Consider the following 26,655-nt stretch of genomic DNA (forward strand, 5'->3'; position numbering starts at 1 on the left):
CCTATTATCATCATGTCTCTTTAGAGAAATCTAGAACTATACTATCCAAAGTATCCTTTCCTTTTTCTTTAAGAAAGTAGGCTATGATTTAAGAAAGGTTTGACTTGCAAGTCTTCCTTATGCAAGGGTCATGTTGCCCTTCTCTGCATCATTCCAATTTTAGAGTATATTCTGCCAAGACTAAAGATTGTTTGTGAGTGTAGATTGTTTAACTGTTGCTATAGTTAGTTCTGCCCACACAGAATTATGACATTGAAATAACAACGTAGTAAAACCCATAAGTGACCTACATGTCTGCATGTATGACTGTTATTTCCACATTAACACTGTCTGAGCAAAAATCAAAATAAAAATGGTGCCTTCATTTACATTTTTCAGTAAGAAGAAAGTGAAAGTCCTGCACTTTCGGTGGCTTTGTCACTTTTTAAGTGTGAAAAGCCAGTGGAACGAAAATACTTTAATAAGAAAACAGGCAAAGGTTGGTGACAGGAGGAGCATCCAATTGTACAAATCTACTTTGGTAAGTTTTTTTTTATATGCCAGCACAGAAAGAAAGGAAAAAGAAAAAAAAAAATGATGAAGATGTTGATGATGACTGTTGTTGTGGTTTTAGCAATGGTAGTAACAGTAGTGGTGACTGAGGTGGTGGTGGTGGTAGTGATGATGATGATGATCATCACCCTCATGATGATGGTAGTGGTGGTGGTGTTGATGGTGTCTTCTCTGGTTTGATGTTGCAGTGTGTCTTGCTGTGGTCGTGTGAAATACAATGCAACAATTGTGACTATATTAATCTAGTTTTATTGTTTAAGCTATTTTTATTTAATCAGAAGTTTAAGTGATGGATGCAGCAGAAGTGATCATGGAATATTCTACAGTGGAATCGTTTTCTTTTTTGTTAAAAAAATATAGGGAGACTATCTCACCACAAATTTATACAGAGAAATGAAACGTTGTGGATATTTTTGTAAGTATGCATGCTTTGAGTTTGTCTAGATCAGATTATAATAATTTTAGGATGGCATTGAAAGAGTGTTCTAGTATGTTTTTGATCAGAATAAAATGATTGGGTGCAGCTATTTGGGCACCTGGGATTTGGCACAGCTGACTGGACATTCAACCTGTTTTGGTGACAATATGTTTTGGCTCTGGAGGCAAACACATACACATATATATGCATATGTGTGCAGAAATATACACATACAGATAGAGTAAGAAAGAAAGGAAGGATAGACATTACACATACATAAAAACATTAGATGCTCTCACAGTCACACACCACAAACAAAGAGAGGGGTGAGGGAAAAAACAAGAGAATTATTGAAATGTTTGATGCCAAATAAGTCAGTGTTGAATCACTGATACCAAATTTGCAGTGCCAAAACAGCTGTACCCAGAATGTTTTGTACCCATTTCTGTTGTGTTTAGATGTTTGTGAGTGGTGGAATGGATCTATAGTTGCCCTGGCACTGGTTGTATGTATTAACTGTGACTGTGAATCGTTCGCCTTGTCTTTTTAGAACTTTGAGGTTAAGTATTTTAGTTTTGCTATGTGTTCTTCTTCATTTTAAGTCCATTAGCTCCTGGAGATAAAGTGAAACAATTGTCATGTTGAAGAAAGCTATTGAGTTAGAAACACTTGCTCATGACAACCCTCTTATCTGCAGATAAGAAGTCTGTTTTTTTCTTTAATGACATCTCAACTCTGGAGAATTCTTGATTTTTTGAGATTATCTTCCTTTCTCAAGTGATCCTAATTGCCATTTCGTAATTATGCATGTCCTCTGAAGGTTTTAATAAATCAAGAATTTATGTTGTATAGTATTTAATATACCTGTATTTGTCTATGCTGTTTAACCCTTTAGCATCCAGATTACTCTATCAAATATTCTGCTTATTTATTCACATTGTTTGGAATTAATTGTGTTATCTTGTAGCTTTGAGATTTCAATGATGTGACTGCATATTTTTAGAATGACATTGTAGGGTAAGTGTGATAAACTGAATATGGCCAGTTTGAACATGAAATGGGGACAATATTTTAGCCAGATGTGGCTGGTTTAAATGTTAGTATTAAATATATACAACTGGCCATTCTGAGTTATTTTTCTCAGCTCATTTTTATCATCATCATCATCATCATTTAATGTCCTCCTTCCATGCTGGTATGGATTGACTGGCTTGACAGGAGCTGATGGGCAGGAGATTGCACCATGCTTCTGTGTCTGTTTGGCATGGTTTTTATGGCTGGATGCCCTTCCAAACACCAACCATTCTGTAAAGTGGGCTGAGTGCTTTTTACATGGCACCAGCACAGGTGAGGTCAGTTTTAGCATGGTTTTTACAGCTGGATGCCATTTTGTCTTTAGGTAATTAATATACGGACATGACCTGCACATCAACCATCAGGTATGGTCAAAGTTTCAACTATATATCACAGATTACAGTGTATTGATGGTATTCATTTTCTGGGATGAAATGCCAAGTCTATTACAGTGAGTTCTAAACTTAGAACTCTCAACTACCAAACAATCTGTTGCTCATATTGTCATGACTAAGTCATCAACTAACTTATTCTTCTGTTTTTATGTTTGGCATGCTGGGTTTAGTTAAAAAGTAGTTAAAAACTATTTCCTGTGTGTTTGGCATTTTTCTCTAAGGGTTAGGAATTAGAGAATTTATTCCCATTACTTTAAACATTAGGGACTTGGTGGAATATTTAACAACTGCATTAACAGTCTGGCTGACATACTGTCTCACTTCAACGTGGTCCTTTGTTGCTTCAGTAGATAGTTTTATGGTTCAGTGTTTTCCCTTGTTCCAACTGCTCTATCCCACAGAGATTTCTGTTTTTAATCTTTTTTTTTTTTATTATTCTTTCTTGTTCTGTTCAGTAGATTAAGATAAGTGAAGTAATGTGCCATACCCAAGTACACACTTAGATTCATTTATCTTTAGGGCTGAAACTAATAATTTCTTTGTGATAAAAGTTATGAAATCATAATGTGTAATTGCTCTTTCAGCTGGTAATAAAGGCTGATAACATCCTGGTGGTAATTTACTCTGGCAGTGATTATTAACTTGTATTCTACAGCATGAAACTTGACATGAAATGAAAAACTTGAATTCCTTTTCATAAAGGGAATTACATAACATAACCAACAGACACACACACACACACACATACACACACACTCTCTCTCCCCCTCCCCCTCTCTCCCTTTCACATACACATACTCCCAAAGGTACACACATACATATTTGCAAAATGACAAAGAAACAAACGGCAGAGACCAGAACAATTGGTTTGATGTTAATACCACCACCTGCCTTTTGTGGTGTCCGCCCTCTTGCAAGCATTTGGTAAAGGTATCTGGTTTGAGGATAATCTCCTCCTTGTTTTTCCTTTCTAGTCTTGAAGACCTTTATAAAGGTCATGGTAGTTATCCTTCTTTTGACAAAGTCTTAAAAATGAAAAAGCCAGCTAGCTTACAATTATGGATTCAAATAATGTCTCCACTGACTTTGCTTTCAATAATCCAGTAATGACTAAAAGACATTCTAGTGGGATATATTTCACTCCATTCAAGTAATTAATTCTTCTAAATTAATTGTTCTAATTTCATTTACAAAAATCAACAAAAAGAAAGTACTTACATAAATATACAAAAAATACATTGAAATAAATAATATAACTTGTATTAATGAATAAATGATATATTAATATTAAATGTTAATATATATATATATATATATATATATATATATATATATATATATATATATATATATATATATATATATATATAGAGAGAGAGAGAGAGAGGAGAGAGAGAGAGAGAGAGAGAGATAGATAGATAAGAAATTAAAAAAGGAAAATATGCACACTTACATAGTTTAAATATAATTTTTAATATATCAACCGGTTTCGCTATCGCTATTCATGATCTTATGTTTTACTTATTTGAATATGTATTTTTTCTTAAGAAATTTTGTCCATGTTGTTTGTGATGAAATTCATGAGTGAATGACTTCACAAGTAGATAAATAAAGAGAGGTAATTGGTTATCGTTATTATTGTCATTGTTGTGGGTAAGGGAGATAACTGTTCAGTTTTCGGTAATGGGAGGGGAATATATATATGTACAGACAATGATAAGTTTCGAAAACAACGCTTATTGAAAGACAACATCCACCCTCACTTATCGACGAGGGAATTAAACATGCCAAACAATTAGACACAAAAACACTAAGAACAACAAAACATAACACCACACCTCAACATTACTATTTATATCAACACACAACCCCAGAAACAGTGAGGCATTCAACACTATTGTGCAAACTATTCCTTTACTAACTAGAGATCCAAAAATGAACGACATCCTGAAAACACACAAACAACTCATCAAACACAAAAAGCAAGACAAATCGCTAAAGAGACTACTAACAAATGCAAAGCTTTACAAAACAACCACGAAACCAACGGTTGAAAAATGTGGATACCCAAACTGTGGAACCTGCCCCAACTGCTTGAAGCACAGAGGTTCACAATTAAAACTAGTTTCACTTGTGCCTCTCAGAGCCTAATTTATGTAATAACCTGCTTGGGTTGCGGACACAACTATATTGGACAAATGAGTATGACCTTGAGAAAGAGAACCATTCTACATAAAGAGCAAATCCGTTTCCCGCAATACAGGCAAATTCCTCTCAGTGAACATATAGAAAAATGTGCAGATAACATCAAACCAAATTTCACAGTCTTCCCCTTCTACCAGTGCAAAGACACAATCTCTCCACTAGAACATTTAAATAAAGAAACTTTTTTCATTGAAAAATACAGAACACGTCTTAATATGCACGCATAACTAACTTTTATCTTTTTACATATTTCAATTCACGATTACATCACTGTACATAAATCCCCTCACTAAACAAGGTTTTCAAAACTTGTTGTTGTCTGTACATATATATTCCCCTCCCATTACCGAAAACTGAACGGTTATCTCCCTTACCCACAACAATAACAATAATAACGATAACCAATTACCTCCCTTTATTTATCTACTTGTGAAGTCATTCACTCGTGAATTTCATCACAAACAACATGGACAAAATTTCTTCCTCAGAAAAAATACATATTCAAATAAGTAAAACATAATATCATGAATAGCGATAGCGAAACCGGTTGATATATTAAAAATTATATTAAAACTATGTAAGTGTACGTATTTTCCTTTTTTAATTTCTTATATACATTACAACTCACCACGTGGGGATAATCGAAATTCCCCTTTTCTTTTTCTCTTTCTCCCCCCTCTCTCTCTCTCTCTCTCTCTCTCTCTCTCTATATATATATATATATATATATAGCCATGGCCAGTACCAGTGACACATGTGAGGCACTCATGCTGGTGATACATAGAAGGCATCTGTGCAGGTGACACACAATAGGCACCTGTGCCAGTGATGCATAAATATCACCTATGTCAGTTACAAGTTAAAGGCACCCGTACCTATCACATGTTAAGGGGTCCAGTGTTGGTAATGTGTAAAAGACACCCAGTACACACTATGGATTGGTTGGCATTAGGAAAGGTATTCACCCATAACAGACTGGAGCCAGCTTACTAGTTCATGTCAAACCATCCAACCCATGCCAGCATGGAAAATTGATGCTAAATGATGATGATGATGATAAAGTGACTAGATAATTAAATTATATTTTCAACTGAATTGGATATATATTGAAGTATATTTGGGCAAATTTTAACTATGTTATTAGTTATTTCATGTTATTACATTAGGTATTTATTTAGATGTTTATCAGATACTTCCAAATATGGATTAATACAAAAACCAAAAAAAAAAAAAAAAAAAATAAATAAATAATAATGCTTTAATCTTTTCATACATTTTGAAGTATAACATCAAGGAAGGAACTAGAAACTAAAAAAATTCAAATTATAAACCTAAATTATAATATATAATTCACACACACACACACACACACGCATACACACACATGCATACATACGTATGAATACAATTGAAAGTAAGATTAATTTGAGTAAGATTAATGGGTGTAAAGTGGCAATTGTTTGATGGTCCCATGTATACAGAAAATAGGCTTTTGGATTGGTCACTAATATATGTATATCTTTTTACATGTGGGTGGATTTTGGAGGCTATTTTAAGAAAGATAGACTGTCTGCTGTCTTTGATTGAGGCACAAACGAAAATAACATTCACATAAGTTATGGTATGTTAATTCTTGTTTTGTAGCTAGCTGTTATGTTTTATGTCTGATAACTTCATCTATCTTTATGTTTATTTTTTAAGATAGATGCTTTGGTTTGCTCTAAAAGCCAAATAATAAATACCAAAAATAAAGGAAATAGTCTGTTGACTATGAAATGGATAAACAATAACATGTGAATTAGAACAAGCTGTCATTCATAGATTATATTTTTGAGGTTGTTGGAAAATATAAAACAAAACAACCAAAGTAACATTTACATATGTTTCTACTTCTGTTCATTGACAAAGTGTTATTTGGGGAAGATAAAGCTCATAGAAAAATATTTCGGCTATTCATTCTAGATTGAAATCTTGAAGGAAGTGTATGAATAGGAAGTTACAGTGGAAATCAAATATAAAATAAGAATACATCACAATAGACTAGTAAATACTTTCACAGATGAAGAAGATGTTGTTGATGGCAGTGAAGACAATGATGATGATGTTGATGACATCAACGACAACAATGGCATAACAATCCTGTTATTTGCATCAGTGATGCATCCTTATTACATTTCAAGCTGTCATGTCAACATATCATCATCATCACCATTGCTATTGTCATTGCTATCATCATCATTCTCAAATAGCATTGTATATTTTGTAAGTAAGAAGGAGTTCTAGAAGAAACCTATAAATGGTTATAGAATATGTGTGACAATATTGTTATAAGACCCGATGGTAATCAGGTGATGGTGATTGTGAATCACTCTGAAATGTATGCATCCACCAGTCTGGTTAGTGTGTGCTACAAACTGACAAATAGGTGCAAACACCTATTTGTCTATTGCAAAAACTTTTCTCCACGACAAAATACAGTGAATAGCTTTCTTATGGGTTTGAATATACCTCAAGCATATCTGAACTGATAACAAGTTAATATTATACACATCACTGCTTAGCACACAAGTTCCCAACAGGTGTGCCACGGCACCCTGGTGTGCTGCAAGATCAACCAAGGGGTGCTGCAAAATATACATATGTATGTGGTATCATGTTTGATCATTTAGAGTCAAAAATACATTTTGATACGACTTTAACGATAAATATTATTATCACCTTATATTTTGTATTGTTGTCTATTATATTTTTGTATTGTCATCTATTTTCTGTTTGTTATATCAACATTGGCGAAATAAAGGAAATTTTTTATTATCAATTCCAGGGACATTACACAGATGTTATCCAGGGACAAAGCTTTGTTACATTGATGTTGAATCAAAAGACAACTGTCATATTAGATTTTCTAATAGAGGTGCTGTGGATTTCTGAAATCCACAACACCTCTATTGGCAAGGATTGGTTAGGGTGCCTTGAGGCAGAAAAGGTTGGGATACTGTTGCTTAGCACTTCATTCTATATATATATATATATATATATGTATGTATGTATTGAGTCATCCCATAAATTGTGCGTTTTTTTATACTTCTTTTATTTTTCAAAATTAAGATAAAGAAAGTTCTTTTTTAATCTAAAATATACTCTCCTTCATTTTCTACAATGTTCTTCTATCTATTTGGTAGACTTGCAAGGCCCCTCTTCCAAAATTCGCTTGTCTGTGATGAAAAATACTCCTACTGTTCTGACCTCATCTATAGAATTCATATTTTTTCCATCCAAATGATTTTGATGACTGCGGAGTAAATGATAATCAGATGGGGCAATGTCTGTGCAGCATTGTTTCCCCTTCAAACTGCTTCAGCCTTTGGAATGGTATCCTCCCTGTATGTGGCCAATATTTTCCTGATGGAAGAACACCTTTTGTCTTGAAATCAAAGATGCTCGCTTTTCTTCTAGCGTAGGTGTCAATGAATGGTTGAATGACCAAATCCAAGCTTCTCTGCCAGTTCCTCAACAATTACAATGGAATTTTGTTCCACCAGGATTTGCAGAACATCCTCATCGAGCTCTACAGATCTTCCAGGACAAAGCTCATCTTCTAGGCTGTAGTTTCTGGCTCAGAATTTCTAGAACCACTGTTGACACTGGCTTACGCTTACTGTCCAATCCCCATATACTACCTTAATATTCCTTGCATTTTCTGTTGAACTCATAAAGTAAAATGTGCCGAATATGCTCCTTTGTTATTTCCATTATAGCTTTGAAAAAATACCTGTTAAAAACGAACAGCACTCTTCAAACCTTGCACTAAGAATAATACAAGGTAAAAATACTCCCTGCTTTTATAGAAAGGTGATGCAGGTAGTTTATCCCATACACCCCCTAACTTTTAGTTCATGCAATTGAAAAAGCTGCATTATTTATGGGATGACCCAATATATACGTACATATTCTTTTATTCTTTTACTTGTTTCAGTCATTTTGACTGTGGCCATGCTGGAGCACCACCTTTAGTCGTGCAAATTGACCCCAACTCTTATTTTTTGTAAGCCTAGAACTTATTCTATTGGTCTCTTTTGCTGAAACACTAAGTTACAGGGACATAAACACACCAACTTCGGTTGTCAAGCGATGTTGGGGAGACAAACACAGACATACATATATATATGATGGTCTTCTTTCAGTTTCTATCTACCAAATCCACTCACAAGGCTTTGGTCAGCCCAAGGTACCACACAGTGCGACTGAACCCGGAACCATGTGGTTGGGAAGTAAGCTTCTTACCACACAGAAGCAATGTCAGTTCAAAATAGCAATCTATGTATCATACTTAAAGCTAAATATCATTGAAAGTCTAATAAAATGTGGTATTCAGCTTAAGAAAGCATGTCTTATGCACATCATTGTCATCATCAGTAGCAGATGCAATGCTATCACTACCCTGGAGGATTTTTGCTGGCTTCTGATATGCTTCTGCTTTTTAACACTATACACCTAAAAGGGATGCTTTCTTGAGACTAATACCACAGTTTTTCAGGCTTTCAACATTGCATATGCTTTAAGTATGATACACAGATTTCTGTCTGTTTGTTTGTCCATCTGTCTGTTCGGCTGTTCATCCATCCCCCTCTCTCTCCCTCCCCCTCCCTCCCTCTCACATGTATATGTATGCACGCACACATACGCGCAGAGACACACATATTCACCTCATCCTAACCCCAAAATCATTGATGCTTGAAGGAAAGCCAAAAAAAGAAAAAAACGGGTACATCTTTTTCAATTCCACATTTCTGCTAAAACGGACAGGTCAGTAAACAATCTCGCCACTACATTAATATAAATCTTAATGTAAAATTTTTTTGAATTCATAATATTCTGTACTGAACTTTTTTTGATATTTCCTCCTGAAAATTACCCTGAGATGTATAATATATTTGTTTTAATCTTTTCTGTCCATTTTTTCAAATATTCTCATCATACTGTTGTACTTTTTTATGTCCTAAACATGTCCCTGTTATCAAAGACTGTATATATACATGTAATGTGGCAATTATGTAAATTTTTTTGAATTCATAATATTCTGTACTGAACTTTTTTTGATATTTCCTCCTGGAAATTACCCTGAGATGTATAATACATTTGTTTTAATCTTTTCTGCCCATTTTTTCAAATATTCTCATCATACTGTTGTACTTTTTTATGTCCTTAACATTCCCTGTTACCAAAGACTGTATATATACATGTAATGTGGCAATTTGCAACAACCAATAATTAACGCAACCAAACTTCCATATGTTACTTTTGACAATCTTTTTCCAAAGAGTGAAACCGGTTAAGTAAATAAACATCTTTTAAATTGCATTTTCAAACCTTCTTTCGTATATAATTCCACTCGTGCGATACCCCACAACTCAACTTTGTTATATATATATATATATATATATATATTATATATATATATATATATAATGCAGAAAATTGGGTTTTACTTTCATTTCATCTAGAAAATTATAATTTCTACCATAGTGGTAGTGGAACTGTATTTAAAGCATAAAAATACATGAAGATTAGATTTTTAATTCTATGTAACCATGAAAAATCAATTATAAGAAGCTGGAATATTATTAATAAAATCACTTACCTTCAACAGGTCTAAATTCTGTTTCAGAAAAATCAGTGACAGATTTTCTTGAAAATCCTGCTGTAAATCCTATTGGACTAAGGCCAGTTAAACGGATAGTATGTGGACTTGAACTAGAAATTTTTAAGGACCACATTCCAGCCTTTGGGTCTTCCACACTGTGAATTTGAATATTTCGAAGATTAAGAAGCTCTTTTAGTCCTGTTTCATCATTTGGTCTTTCACCTATAAATAGTAATATCCCAGAATTAATAGGGTAGGATGCATTTAATATTTGGACATTGATAAATTAAATTCTAGGGTATGTTTTGAAGATGTTTACTTCATCATTAATTAAATAGTCTTGACAGAAAAAGGTAATTTCAGATTTCTGTTTAGCTAACAAATGATGTAATTGTTGCATGTAATATATATCTTGAGTGTAGAGTTAGATGTATGACTACTAGTGTATGAATTAGTGACCATGTTGATTATCATCATCCTGTCAGCTTCCTGTATTGTGGTTAGTCTAGCACTTATTTTCACCTTCATGATTTTTAATGTTCACTTTTTCATGCTTACATGGATTGGATGGAATTTTTTGAAGTAGATTTTCTGTGACCAGATGCCCTTCCTCTCACCAACCTTCACTTGCTTCCAGTAAGGTGACATTTTGCCATGACCAAACATGTTTCCACAGAAGATTGGAAAGGAAGGACATAGCTTGCATGTTGGTGACATATATCTTAAAACTATCATGGCCAGAACGCCTTTTAATTACAGATCTAATCATTAGGGTTGACTTGAAGCTAAACAACAACAAAAGAATCCAGATAAAAATTAACCTTTAGAACACTGCATTTTCTCTAGAATTGTTTCCCCTGTCACTGCCCTGTTACTACAGGGGAGAAAACTCATACAGTGACATGATGCACCTACAGTGTGCTAAAGATTAAGGGAGCATTAACAGCAAACACTAAGCCTTCTGTGTTAATTCATGTTCCAAACACCAGCTTAGTAGGAACTAATTTATTTTAATGTGCATGGCTCAGTGTTTAGTGTGTGGTTTAGTGGTTCTGGTCACAATCAGAAGGTCATGAGTTCAATATCTGGCAGTACATTGTGTCCTTGAGCAAGACACTTTATTTCACATTGCTCCAATCCACTCAGCTGGCAAAAATGAGTAGTACCTGTATTTCAAAGGGCTTGCCTTATCACATCCTGTGTCACACTGAATCTCCCTGTGAATTATATTAAGAGAATGCATGTCTGTGGAGTACTCAACCACTTTCACATTAATTTCATGAGCATGCAGTTCCATTGATCAGATCAACTGGAACTCTCATCATCATAACTGACAGAGTGCCAATCAACGGTATACAATAATAGCAACAACATTAGTGACACAAATAAAAATAAAGGGAACAACGCTAAACAACAAGCAGTAAATGCAACAAAAACAGCAACAACAACAATAACAACATTAAAAAATTACCAGTAATTATTATAATAAGGTTTTACTCACCATTAGGATTTTTCAAGTAAATTTTTGGTTGATTACCACTAACTGAAATTGTAATTGATTTTAAACTTGGATCAATTGGCAGCTTAAACACACTTGTTCTCCCAGCAGGAAAATCAACTGACATCAGATTTACTTTCCTACTTTGTACTGCAACACGCACGAAATTTAGCACCTGATGAAGGAAAAGGAAAAGCAAAATAAAAGTACAGATCAAAAGGCAAAAAAGACTAATACGATAAAGAATAGTAAAAGTAAAATGTCACCCTATCATTATATTTTTTAACTTGTTTCTGTCAATGAACTGTGGCCATACTGGGGCACAAGCCTGGAGGGTCAAGTTGAACAAATTTACCCCACTACTTATTATCATAGTTCTTGTGATTTCACAAATAGTTTATCATAATATCAAATAAGAATTTTTTTCTAAAGCTTAACATGTTTTAAATAGGTGCAGGAGTGACTGTGTAGTAAGTAGCTTGCTTACCAACCACATGGTTCCGGGTTCAGTCCCACTGTGTGGCACTTTGGACAAGTGTCTTCTACTATAGCTTCAGGCTGACCAAGGCCTTGTGAGTGGATTTGGTAGACGGAAACTGAAAGAAGCCCGTCGTGTATATGTGTGTGTGTGTGTGTGTGTGTGTGTGTATGTCTGTATATGTCTGTTTGTCTGTATTTGTCCCCCCCCCCAACATTGCTTGACAACCAATGCTAGTGTGTTTACGTCCCTGTCACTTAGCGGTTCGGCAAAAGAGTACTAGGCTTACAAAGAATAAGTCCTGGGGTTGATTTGCTCGACTAAAGATGGTGCTCCTGCATGGCCACAGTCAAATGACCAAAACAAGTAAAAGAGTAAAAGAATTATTTTCTAAATTAATTGAAACAAAGGTAGTGTATTTTAACCGAATATGGTAACAAAAGGATTTGATATTATAATAATGATTAAGGTGGTGAAAAGACGTCCGCCCATCCCCCACCATTTTCTCCCATATTTGTTTTTTTTTTTTTTTTTTTGCTAAAAATGCCCATTTTCGTATATGGAGGTTCTGGAAAATTGCCATAATTCAGCATTATGAAAATTTTTACCCCCTTCCCCCAACTTCTTCAATTTTGACTTTTTTCTGCAACACTAACCCTAAAACCATAACCCTAACCCTAAAACCATAACCATAAGTACAGAAATGTTTTGAAATTTTTGTCCGAATCCTGATGTCCGTATTTTTCCGCATATTTAGAAAAGAAAAAATTCTTTAAAAAAAATTTACAAAGATTTTTTTCCGCGTATTTTGAGAAAAAAAAAGTTCTGAAAAAAGATAAAAAATGAAGAAAATGGGGGTGAGGGGGGGGTAATTTACAAATACCGATTTTTGCCAATTTTTTGGCAGATTCATATTCCCTGTAGCTGAAAAGGGGGTTTGTGTAGAAAAAAAAAGAAAGTTTTAAAAAAGGGTGGTTGGGGTGTGGGGCAGAAATCTTGCCAAGATGGTGAGATAGCAGAATCATTAGAGCACCAGACTAAAATAGCGATATTTCATCATTACATTCAGAGATCAAATGCTGCTGAAGTTGACTATGCCTTTCTTTCTTTCAGGGTCGAGGAAATAAATACCAGTTAAGTACTTGGATTGATGTAATCAACTAACTCCCTCTCACAAAATTTCGGGTCTTATGCCTATAGTAGAAAGGGCTATTATAATAATGATTTCTAATTTTTGCAGTGGTTACAAATTTTGTGGGTGTCTGCAGTCAATTAAGTTGCTCCCTGTATAACACTTGTAATTATTTTATTATCCCCAAGAGGATTAAAAACAAATTCAATCCCAATGGAATTTGAACTCAGAAAGTAAAAGAGATAAAACTGATTAACATCAGAAAACATTTTGTTGGTTGTTATACAAATTCTATCAACCACCAATCCTTATATATTAAAATAATGGAAAAGGAAGGAGCTACAGGTTACAATAATTATGACAAAGAAAGAGAAGAATATACAATAGGATTATTTAACTACAACAAATTGTACACTAAAATAAACAAAATGTGAAAATAAATGTAGGTATGTAAACATTATCTAACATCTCTTTTTTATTGTTATGTTTGACATATTCAGTTGAGGGTAATATTTTCCGAATGTTATTACTTAAACATAAAGAAGTAACAAAAAGACTGTCACTTACTCTTTTTCTTTTTCTTTCTATTTCTCTCTCACACTTTCTCTCTGTACATACATGTATACATACATACATACATACATACATACATACATACATACATACATACATACATACATGAATATATACATATATGTATGTATATATATATATATACATGGAGAAAGTGAAAGAAAGATAGAGATTTGTGTGTATGTATACACCCATACACACATGTGCATAGGTGTTTTTATGTATGTATGCATTATGTGCGTGTGTGTGTGAGAGAGAGTTTATTTTAGTGTTGTACTTGTCTGACATGTGACCTGTGCTGGACCTGAAACAAGTTCATCATGGAAGAGTCATCAGAATTTGTTAGATTTGCTTTCCATTTATTTCTTGAAGTAACAAAATTTTCATTACACCTCTGTAGCCTTTTCGATTCAACCATTTAAAAGTTAGAAAATGGCAAGTTCTTATTGAACAAGTTTGTTATTTTATTAGTGTTGAACATACAATGTGACCCACCTTTTCATCTGATGTCACATCGTCCAACCTCACTTTGTCCATGTCTTTTTTCAGACATCTTTTTTGTCCAACAACTTTTTGTCCAATTTTAAATAAACTCTTTAGAGAACAAGGTGAACATCAAAATCAAATAATCATTGAGAATTTTATTGATAGGATTTTTCATTGGACAAAAAAAAAATCAACAGGTGCAGGAGTGGCTGTGTGGTAAGTAGTTTGCTAACCAACCACATGGTTCCGGGTTCAGTCCCACTGCGCGGCATCTTGGGCAAGTGTCTTCTGCTATAGCCCCGGGCCGACCAATGCCTTGTGAGTGGATTTGGTAGACGGAAACTGAAAGAAGCCTGTCGTATATATGTATATATATATATATATATAAATATGTATGTGTGTTTGTGTGTCTGTGTTTGTCCCCCCAACCTCACTTGACAACTGATGTTGGTGTGTTTACGTCCCCGTAACTTAGCGGTTCGGCAAAAGAGACTGATAGAATAAGTACTGGGCTTGCAAAGAATAAGTCTCGGGGTCGATTTGCTCGACTAAAGGCGGTGCTCCAGCATGGCCGCAGTCAAATGACTGAAACAAGTAAAAGAGTAAAAGAGTAAAGAGAGAGACAAAAAAATGTCAGGCCAAAAGATGAGTATGAAAAGATGTTTGACAAAGCGACGTTGGATGAAAAGACAGCACCAACATACAGATATGTTAGTATTACTTAGTCATCTTGTTTGACCTCTTGACACATACAAGTTTCCACATTCATTCCTATTTCACTTTGGAGTGAACATCTTTTCTTCTCTGCCATCTTCATTGGAAAGCATATGACTCGGTTGACATGGCTTTGTACTACTAGATATTCAAACCCATTTAAATATTTCATTCTTGCATACACAACTTGGCTGCTACTGACTTAAAGATATATCTTAAAGGGATGTAAGCATGGCTATATAATAAGCTTGCTTCCCAACCACATTGTTCCAGGTTCAGTTCCAGTGCATGGCACCTTAGACAAGTGTCTTTTATTATAGCTTTGAGCTGACCAAAGCCTTGTGAGTGGATTTGATAGACAGAAACTGAAAGAAACTTGTTGAATATATAAATATGTGTGTGTCTCTGTGTTTGTGTTTGTTCCCTATCACTGTTTGACTACAGGTGTTGGGAGGAAAAAAGCCCAATAGACTAAGTGCTAGGCTTAAAAAGTACTGGGGTCAATTCGTTTGACTAAAAATTCTTCAAGGCAGTGTTCTAGCATGGCCACAGTCTCAAGGCTGAAACAAGTAGACGATAAAAGATACAATTTGACACTGATATTGACTTAAATCTTGCACACACGCACACACACACACACACACACATCCATTGCATATATTCTTGTATACAACAGTTCAGATTTTTGGTCATTAGACTGCATCCATGCTGGGACACTGCCTTGATATTTTCATCTATTTAAAAAAATTTTTTTATCAATCATTCTGCTTACTTATAAAAGCAAATAACAAGGAGTTGCCAAACAGTTACAGTCTAAATTTTGATAGGAAAACATATCAACAAAGTCAAGAGAATGTTTAGCCCTCAGCTATTGGCCTAAAGCTGATAGCACTCAAGACCACTTCTACCACTACAATAACTGAGTTCACATGCTAGACTATGATATTGTTTTATCAGCTACCATCTTATTGCTGCCTCTAGCACATACACACACACACACACACACACACTGTTAAACATGCTCTAATAGATAATTACTAAAGTGATTTTTTTTTACTGAGAGTTAACTCTTTTGACATCAATCTGTCTGAGACTGCCCGTGGTTCTACAATATTAACTTCCTGTTTTAAAGTGAAGTAAATTAAAACCTTCCATTTAAATTTCATGTTAATTTATGTTGCAGGCACCAGCTTGATAATAACAAAATTATTTTACTAAATTCATCATAATTTTCTAAATTAATTCCAACACAGACAGTGCCTCTCAGCAGAAATATGACGGCAAAAGGGTTAACTCCTTCTCTCTGTAGGCCATTAAGAGTTTAGAAATATATTTTATAATGTTTGAAATTAAATAAATATTTCTTTATAACAGAATTTCACACAAGACTTCACTTCTATCAATCTTGCTACAACAACTAGTACCCTATACCAAAGAACTATGAAATTATTCTATCTAACAAAACAACAGTGACAGTTATGTCAAATATTACATGTCTTTAACTAATTTTTTGTTGGATACGTATTTCTTATTTTTTTATTGCCCATAAGGGGTTAAACATAGAGGGGACAAACAAGGACAAACAAAGGGATTAAGTCAATTACATCGACCGCAGTACGTAACTGGTACTTAATTTATCAACCCCGAAAGGATGAAAGGCAAAGTCGACCTTGGCAGAATTTGATCTCAGAACTTAACGGCAGATGAAATACTGCTAAGCATTTCACCCAGCATGCTAGCATTTCTGCCAGTTCACCGCCTTATTGTTGGATATGCATTTCTATCATGACTTGAAGTATCAAAATAAAATGCAACAAATTGAGCCAACAATACACCAAGACTGATTCATTCAAAATTGTATAAGTAGTTGAACATGTGTGTAACCGTTATCATGGCATGGTTCTTGCTCATTCCAACCATATATGTCAACCAATTTCTTAAATTTATAATGTTTGTTTGTGTATGTATGTATGTATGTAGGCCATAAAAATTCAGGAGGTATGAGAGGTGAATATATTTATTTAACCACTTGTTATGCATAGGGTTACAGCCCTTTCTCAGCCTTCATCATGTAATAATAATTTCATGTATGATAAATTATTTTTCATGCCTGCACCAATATGTATGCTACACATTGTACAGTACTATTGTACATCTGCAGATGTGGAAGGTGGTGCTATGTCTTTTCGTCTGACGTCACTTCTTCAAACGTCTTTTCATCCACATCTTTTCGTCCGACGTCTTTTTTGTCTGATTATTTTCTTCCAACGACAAATCCTATCAATAAAATTCTCAATGATTATTTAATTTTGATGTTCACCTTGTTTTCTATAGAGTTTATTAAAAACTGGACAAAAAGTCGTTTGACAAAAAAATAATCAGACAAAAAGACACCAGACCAAAAGATGTGGATGAAGTGATGTTGGACAAAGTGACATCGGACGAAAAGTTGAGTCAAAGTAGAAGGCTTGCTCTTCATATCACCAGAAATTATAACTACACCAATGCTTCAACTCTCACTTTTCCATCATTGCATGAGTCAGACACTATTTATTGAGGTTGATTTTCAATGGTTGGGTGATCTTTTTGTTAAACATTCTCCTGCTTCTAAGCAAAGTAATACAGGGTGTCCCAAAAGTCACTGATGAGTTTCAATTTTTAATAACTTCCTTAACTTTTCAAATAAATACATGAAATTTTGATACAATATAAAGAACATAATGGAAATTAATATGCACTAGTCAAATTTTTCAACACCACTGCATCACATATGAAAAATGACATTGGTTAAATGGCAGCCATTTTCAGCTTCACACACCTGCTCTCTTTCCAAAACTTGCACCATAACACCCTCAAGAGTTTCAGACCCCATTTCTCTGATTTCTCTACTGATATTCTCCTTCTGTTGCAGCAGGGTCTCTTTGTCAACATAAACACTCTCTTTCAGGTATCTCCACAAGAAAAAATCTGGGCTAGTCAAGTCTGGGGAATGTGAAAGCCAGTTGACATTGCTGTTGTGGGAGATTATTCTCTCTCCAAAACACTGCTGTAGCAACTGCATTGTTTCTCTTGCAGTGTGAGCAATTGCCCCATCTTGCTGGAACCATGTGTGAGGTCTACTTTGAATGGCCTTCAAATTCCCCAGAATTGACTAGCCCAGATTTTTTCTTGTGGGGATACCTGAAAGAGAAGGTATACATCAACAAACCAGAGACCCTGGTGAAAAGGAAGAACATCAATAGAGAAATCAGAGAAGTGAGATCCGAAACTCTTGAGGGTGTTATGGTGCACATTTTGGAAAGTGCATGGGTGTGAAAAGCTGAAAATGGCTGCCATTTAACCAATGTCACTTTTCATACGTGATGTTATGGTGTTGCAAAATTTGGCTTGTGCATATTACTTTCCATTATGTCATTTATATTGTATCAAAATTTTATGTATTTATTTGTAAAGTTAAGGAAGTTATGAAAAAATTGAAACCCATCAGTGACTTTTGGGACACCCTGTATTTCCTTTAGGTAAAACAAGTTTTCCCAGAATATTGGAAACGAATGACACTCATTGTATAACTGTGACTATCATTTACAACAATAATGTGATGTAAAGACATGGAGACACAAACATACACACATTCACATATTTGTTATAAACAACAGAGGCAGTATTTAATTAAAATAGCCATTTATATAGGCACAGGAGTAGCTGTGTGGTAAGTAGCTTGCTTACCAACCACATGTCTCTGGGGTCAGTCCCACTGCATGGTACCTTGGGCAAGTCTCTTCTACTATAGCCTTGGGCCAACGAAAGCCTTGTGAGTGGATTTGGTAGACAGAAACTGAAAGAACCTGTCATATATATATATATATATATATATATATACATTTGCATATATATGTGTGTGTGTTTGTGTGTCTGTTTGTCCCCACCACCACCATTGCTTGACACCCAATATTGGTGTGTTCACATCCCCGTAACTTAGCAGTCCAGCAAAAGAGACCAATAGAATAAGTACTAGGCTTACAAAGAATAAGTCCTGAGGTCGATTTGTTCGACTAAAAGTGGTGCTCCAGCATGACCACAGTCAAATGACTGAAACAAATAAAAGAATATATAACATACTTAATGTATATATACTGTTGATAGGCCAGTTACTGCAGTATTTGTCCTGAGACAATATGTATTATGGATTTGCTGTGTTAAATACATAATAAATCATCCTCATTCAGTATCCACTTTCCATTTTTTGGACAGTTTGAGATGGAGCTGGCTAGCAGGAGCTGTCCGGACTCCAACTGTTTGTTTTGACTTGGTTGGATACCCTTCCTAATGCCAACCACTTAACAAAGTGTACTGAGTGCTTTTTACATACCACTGGCTTGGGCGTGCTTACATAGCACTGGCACAGGTGTGTTAATGCAACACTAGCATGAGAGCTTTTTAAATGGCACCGGCACCTGAAGGACAATCCTGTATGTATGGAAGACAGCAATTCTACTTAGTTTGACACATCTTTTCAAGTACAGCAAATTGTCACATCTCCCAATTAAGAGAAATAAAAATTTGTCCAAGCAATGTCCAGTAAGAGTGCTTGTTGTATTTTGGGGATTTTTGTGCCACTTCTGGGACAAATTTTCATTTATTGTGTTTTTAACAAAGCAAGTTCATAAGAGATGTTATCTCAAAACAAAACTGCAGTAACTGGCCTCTCAACAGTGTATATACATTAAGTATGATGCACAAGCTATTTTAATTAATTACTACCTCATTTACATATACCATATTTTTAATCAGTTGGGCAGCTCTTCACATCAGTGACTGATTTATTCACTTTTACGTATATCGAAGACAATGAATTCCCATCTGAGAATGTATTTCTGAATATATATCATTTGAAAAGGACCCTAAGGGCCAAAATGCATTTGGCGCTCTTGCTGGGATGAACTTTTATCTCTCTCTGATATTTTGTTTAACAGAGCAAGTCTAGAAGAGATGTAATCTCAGGACAAATACTACAATAACTAGCCTGTCAACAATGTGTATATATTATGTATTTTATGTATGATACATAGATGGTTATTTATATCATCATCATCGTTCAATGTCCGTTTTCCATGCAGGTGTGAGTTGGACGGTTTGACATGAGCTGGTAAGACCAGGGGCTGCACCAGGTTCCTTTGTTTTAGCTTGGTTGCTACAGCTGGATGCCCTTCCTAATACCAACCACTTTACAGAGTGTACTGGGCACTTTTTATGTGGCACCATAACCACTGCATAAATTTGTGTGTGTTTTTGTGTGTGTATGTGTGTGTGTGCGCGTGTGTACGTGTGTGTGTGTGTGTGTGCATGCATGCATGCATGCATTCATGTGCGTGCGTGCATGTATGTGTGAAGACTTCTTTCAGTTTCTGTCTCTCAAATCAACACACAAGGCTTTGGTTGATGCTGAAACTGAAACCTATTTCAGAAAAGAACTTCTTAACCACAACACCAAGCCTGCACATATTGGGTGTGCATGTGTGCGCATGTGCTTGTGCTTGCATTTTATTTTTCATTTCTCATTTCTTCTTTTTCCTGTCTTTATTTCCTTTCCAGCATTTATGACTGAAGTTGAACCTATAAAGGATTAATTATCTAATGGAAAAGAAGCCAGGCTTCTATTCTTTCCATTAACCTGGGGGTTTATAACAAGCAAGTCATGACAAATTTCAGTTACTCCTTTTCTTCTACAATAATTCTTTCTAATATAGGCACAAGGCCTGAAATTTATGGGGATGGAGTTAGTTGATTACTTTGGTTCCAGTGACCAACAGATACTTATTTTATCAACCCCAAAGGCAAAATCCACCTAGTTAGAATTTGAACTCAGAACATGAAGAGCTGGGAGCAATACCACTAAATATTTGTCTGATGTGCTAACAATTTTGCCAAAAGATTACTAGATATCAGCTTCATGACATTGTAACTGTGCCAGATATCTATATACATATGTACACACATATATGTATAGAACATAGGTGGCCTGTCATATATCAACAGTTGTTTTAGAAGGGATTATACAGTGGACTAATCTTATTTATTACTATAAACAAGCACAGTATATTGGTAAAATATTAAAGGCAAGAAATTGCATCTTTTGAAAGATATCCAACTTCATAAAAGCTTTCAAAGGTATTAAAAGAAATATAACAGTCTTTGGTATGAGCTTCCTACTTAGGCATGCATAAAGATGATGACCATGACATCAGGATGAAAGCATTTGCATGTACTGTGTCCTGTCAAGCACAAAAAATCCTCTTGATGATTACATTACATTTCCATTCCTATTTGGCTATAAGCAAAGTTTGTACATTCACACTGAACCTATAATCAGATGTCGTGACATAACTTTATAGAAAAGTGCAACCAAATTATCCCAAACAGAAGATGGTAACTTTAAATGGAATCAATTTTCAATGTTAAGCCAGACAACTGTACTTGCTCAACTTCTAGACAACCTCTTTATGGAGCTTCCTTGATGAGATGTACAGATATATAAACAGTGGAAGTGAAAGGAAGCTACTCACCTAAATAGGTTAAACAGCTGACAGAGATGACTTCTCTGTGATTTGATGTCTCTGTACATTCACATTGGCGATAATTCATGTCACACTTATCAGTATTTACACACCAATTATAGCAAACTGTGCTGCTAACAAGGAGTACTGGTTCTTTGGTCTTTAGATTTATCCATGTAAGATTTTATATGAAAACAAACATCCTTCTTATAAATAACTTCAGCAGAAAAGCAACAGGTGATTACAGTTTGTGGTCAATGTCAGGAGATGGGAAGATGAAGTTCTAGCTATCTCTGCTGTAAATACAAATTTAACCTTACCTTTGTCCACCAATTCTATTGTCTATCAGAGAAATTAATTCTATGTTATACTATATTGCATTAGAAATAATGAATCTGTATATGGAAAATTCATCTTGCTATAAAGTTTACTTTTCTATTAAAGCTGAAGTCAATGCAAATACGGGATCATCAAAGCAACAAGACATTCTGTTTGTGACATAATACTAATATATTATATGCTCAAAAAAGAGAATGTGACCCAGATATTACCTTGCTTGGAAACAAGTGAGGGTTAGCGATAGGAAGAGCATACAGCCATAGAAAAATCTGTTTCAATGAATTCTATCTGACTCATGCATGGAAAAATGGACATTAAAGCAATGGCAAAAATTGCACTTTCCCAGTATCCTTCACTTGATGTTGTAATGTGTGGTGTTTTCTATCAGTGTCCATACATGTCTAGCTAGAGTTGCACCATTACATCTCTTGGATATTAAATGAGGGCTTACAGTTGTTGAGCCTGGTTCTAAAGGGGCCTTCTGTCTCACCCATGTATTTCTGTACATTTGTTATTATACTGGGATCCTTCAATACTACATCTGCCTTATGATACATAACAGTTTCTGTATTGCCTTGCCTTTTCAGTGATTATGTGATACTATCTCTGTATAAGTATCCTGTGCTAGGTTTGGATCTATTTACTAATATATTTTTATGCTAGGTGCACAGTCAAAAGAGACCAATAAAGTCACCCCGTTAAAAATTTTTTTCTGTATCTATGCACCTGGGGGAAATGCCTATGAACTAAACTAAAGAAGATACTACATACATAGATTGTTACATTAAGGGGAAATGGTGGTTTAAGCCATATGACTTTGTGCTGTAATTTTCACTTGATGGGGTTCATCAGTCATACAACTGAAACCACTAGCAGTCAAGGCCTTGTAGTAGTATGGGATTGTGGCATTGAAGATCTTATTCAAAGATAAGTTCGAGATTCTTCTGCTAACCCCCTTTTGAAGGCTCTAGTTATATGGCAGGAAGTTGTATTAACATGTCAGCTTCTTAGTTGTTTTCTGGAAAGGTTTATAGAAATCAGTGTCTAGGTTTGATGTCACTTCCAGGAAATCAACCAAGATGTCCTCTTTGTGGGGAGGACATTTTGGCCACCACCTAAAAGGGACCAATCCAAATGTCATCACTCTGATAAACTAATTAAGTTAGCCTTTTGGGTTTGATTTGTGTGTTTACATCTATGAAATTTGTTTTTGGTTTTTACATCTCTTAGTCTCTAAAAAAGGATGTGACACCATTAGGCCTCCATTAGCAAAAAGGCCATACAATTCCATTCAGTCATTTCTGATGGTTGCAGGATTTGCTTTTCCATTTCTGGCATGTGATTATAATAATAATAATAATAATAATAATAATAATAATAATAATAATAATAATATTAATCCTTTCTCTTATAAACACAAGGCCTAAATTTTTAGAGGTGGGGTATAGTCGATTACATTGACCCCAGTACTCAACTGATACTTATTTCATTGACCCTGAAAGGATGAAAGGCAAAGTAGACCTTGGCAGAATTTGAAATCAGAATGTAGCAATGGGCGAAATACCACTAAGCATTTTGCCTGGTGTTCTAACAATTCTTCCAGCCTAATCGACATGGCAGTGCCAGATCAACATATTAGGAAAAAAGGAGAAGAGATTGATAAATATAAAGACTTGAGAATTGAGATCACCAAGATGTGGCAGCTATGAGAGTCAAACATAAAGGCTATCGCTGTTGTCATTAAAGCATTGGATTCAATACCACCCAACCTGAAGAACCATCTGGAAACTCTTGTATTGCAAAAATCGGCATTACTTGGAACTGCATACATATTGCATAAAGTACTGTCTGCCTGAGGTCTTTGTTGTGACTTGACAGACAGTACAAACCCCTGGTAGACACAATAACTTCAATCAACGACATCACAATATGGGATACTGTCCGACATCTTGAATAATAATAATAATAATAATAATAATAATAATAATAATAGTAATAATATTCTGGCACAAGGTCAGCAATTTTAGGGGAGTTGATTATATCATCCCCAGTACTTGACTGGTACTTTATTTTATCAAACCTGGAAAAATGAAAGACAAAATTGGAGTTGCTAAGCATTTTGCCCAATGTGCTAATGATTTTTCCAGCTCACCACCTTAATAGCAACAACAACAACAACAATAATGATGGTACAAATACACACACACATTACACACACACACATTTACGTATACGTGTATTCATATACAAATGTTTATAAATGTAAATACATATATTTTTATGTGTTTGTGTTTTATGCATGCATACACAGTACTACAGTCAATGTGATATTTGGGAATGGAATTTTTACATCTAATATACCATCCATTTTGTCTATAAATTGTTGAGGAACTTTTAGAGAAAACATATGAATAAATACAAGCTAGCTTCTTAAATAAATATGATTGGATAAAATTTCTTTGAATAATATAGTTATCTACTTTATAAACATATTTTTGTAACTTTTAGTCAATGTAGCCTAAAAATAATATATTTTCTGTAGCTAGTTCTGTATTTGTTAGTTGCTGTTGGAATGTTGTTTGCTTCCTAAGAACTGTTTGCAATGATACACTGTTTACTTCTTAATGAATAAATTATGTATTGAGTTTTCCAACATAAAATGATATGAGGCTTTATATAGGGACGTCGTATATGCAAGGGTTTACAACCTGATGCCTTGGGCATAAAATATCAAAAGAAAAAAAAATCATTAAGTAGTAATAGATCTTTTCTCTAAACTGGATCTCTTCTTGTCAGGGGTTCCAAATGAACCTACCTCGCGGCAGGAAACACAGATGCGAGCAGTGGCATCGAACTCCCTTGTTAACCAAGTGCCATGTATCAGAGGTGGTTTCACATACTAGTGTAGCACATTCAACGGTGGTGCCCCAGCATGGCCGCTACTTTCGGGCTGAAACATTTTTAAGGATTTAAGTAATAATCTTTTCTACTATAGGTATAAAGCTTGAAATTTGGGGAGAGGTTAATTGATTTCATTGACTGCAGTACTCAACAGGTACTTATTTCATCAATGCTGAGATTTGAACCCAGACAGATGAAATCTCACTAATCATTTTGTCTGACATGCTAACAATTCTCCCAGTACACCACCTTATAATAATCAGTGATAATAATAAAAAAAAAATACATGCCCTCCCACAACACTTATCTTACCCAATGCTAGTACCCATACTATATTATTGTTTTACAAGAACTAGTTTGAAACAGTAAAGAATAACAGATTCATCAACAAGATAAAGAATTGTATTTATATTGTAAGTATTTCATTAGCAGTAAGATACAGAAAAAGTGTAATCACTAATTGAAGGTGCATGACCAAATGGTTTAAGTGCTTGGGTCATGAGCAAAAGGTATTGGGTTTGGCTCCACGACCAACCAGCATGTTGTGTCCTTGAGCAATACATTTTATGTTGTTCCTGTCTACTCAGCTGTAATGCCAGGTGCTAGTGCTGATCTCTCTCACTCTGGCTATCACTTAGGTGTAAATTCTCTATACATAGGAAAAAGTATGTTGAGATGGCTGTAGATGAAATGCCTGCGTCTCATCATTTTATTCTCACTCTCACTCTCTCTCTCTCTTTCTCTCTCTCTCTCTTTCTCTCTCTCTCTCTCCCTCCCTTTCTATCTCTCTAATATTGGTTAGCTTCTATATATTTAGTCATACATGATGTGTTAGTGTAATTAAATAGTTATCCATATTGTAGTATCTTGGGCAATTGACTTCTATATAGGCACAGAGACACACATATACATACATATATTCATGCATATACACACATCCGTACTCATACATAAATAAGTGTGAATATATACATATATGTGTATGTGTGTGTGTGAGTGTGTATCACTTTTTAAAGTTATCTTTATAGATATTCTATAGAAACAAGAGCCAGCACTTAAAAAGTGTTTGAATACCACTGCTAACACTAATGGGACATAGTGTATTATGATTGCATAATGAAATACAGTGACCCTAGCAGCAATTATACATATATAATTACATATGTGTGGACATGAGTTAGAATAAGAACACTAATAAACGAGTGAAGAACGAATGAATGTATAGTGCATGTGTTTATTTGGCAAAATAAAGAAAATGACCATCCCGAAATACAACAATATCTGTTTCAACACACAGTTTCACATCAGGAATCTTGCAACACAAATTCAGAAACAGATATATATATATATATAGTCAATCCAAACAAGAACAAGCAAGAAAAAACATTGAGAGGACGTGGAACAAGTACTGTGTTATTGGATACTCAGGAAAGGAAAGAAAAGAAACAGGATTTCATGTTTCGAGTGGAGCTCTTCATCAGAAATACAGAAAAAGTTCAACAAAGTGAAGACGGAGAAAGAAAATCGACATATATATATATATATATATATATACATATAGATAGATAGATAGATGTGTGTGTGTGTGTGTGTGTGTGTGTGTGTGTGTGTGTGAGTGTGTGTGTGGATCAGCAGGGTCAAAAGTGAAGGGACCAAAAAGTTTGTCTCAATCAACATGTAGTGTCATAGGCA

The 26,655-nt window shown here is 34.8% G+C and overlaps 1 protein-coding gene across 2 annotated transcripts in view; it reads right to left on the reverse strand.

Annotated features, from left to right (window-relative positions):
- Positions 1 to 26,655, reverse strand: part of LOC115225415 (hemicentin-1-like) — a 410,505-nt gene that overhangs the window by 241,923 nt on the left and 141,927 nt on the right. For both annotated transcript variants that reach the window (XM_036498554.1, XM_036498555.1), the window contains exons 4-5: positions 11,790 to 11,961; positions 10,286 to 10,510 (exon numbers count right to left, since the gene is read on the reverse strand). In XM_036498554.1, coding sequence (XP_036354447.1) covers positions 10,286 to 10,510; positions 11,790 to 11,961 — 397 coding nt within the window. The remainder of the gene's footprint in view (positions 1 to 10,285; positions 10,511 to 11,789; positions 11,962 to 26,655) is intronic.

This window comes from Octopus sinensis, linkage group LG2, assembly GCF_006345805.1.
Source record: "Octopus sinensis linkage group LG2, ASM634580v1, whole genome shotgun sequence".
Classification (NCBI taxonomy): Eukaryota; Metazoa; Mollusca; class Cephalopoda; order Octopoda; family Octopodidae; genus Octopus; species Octopus sinensis.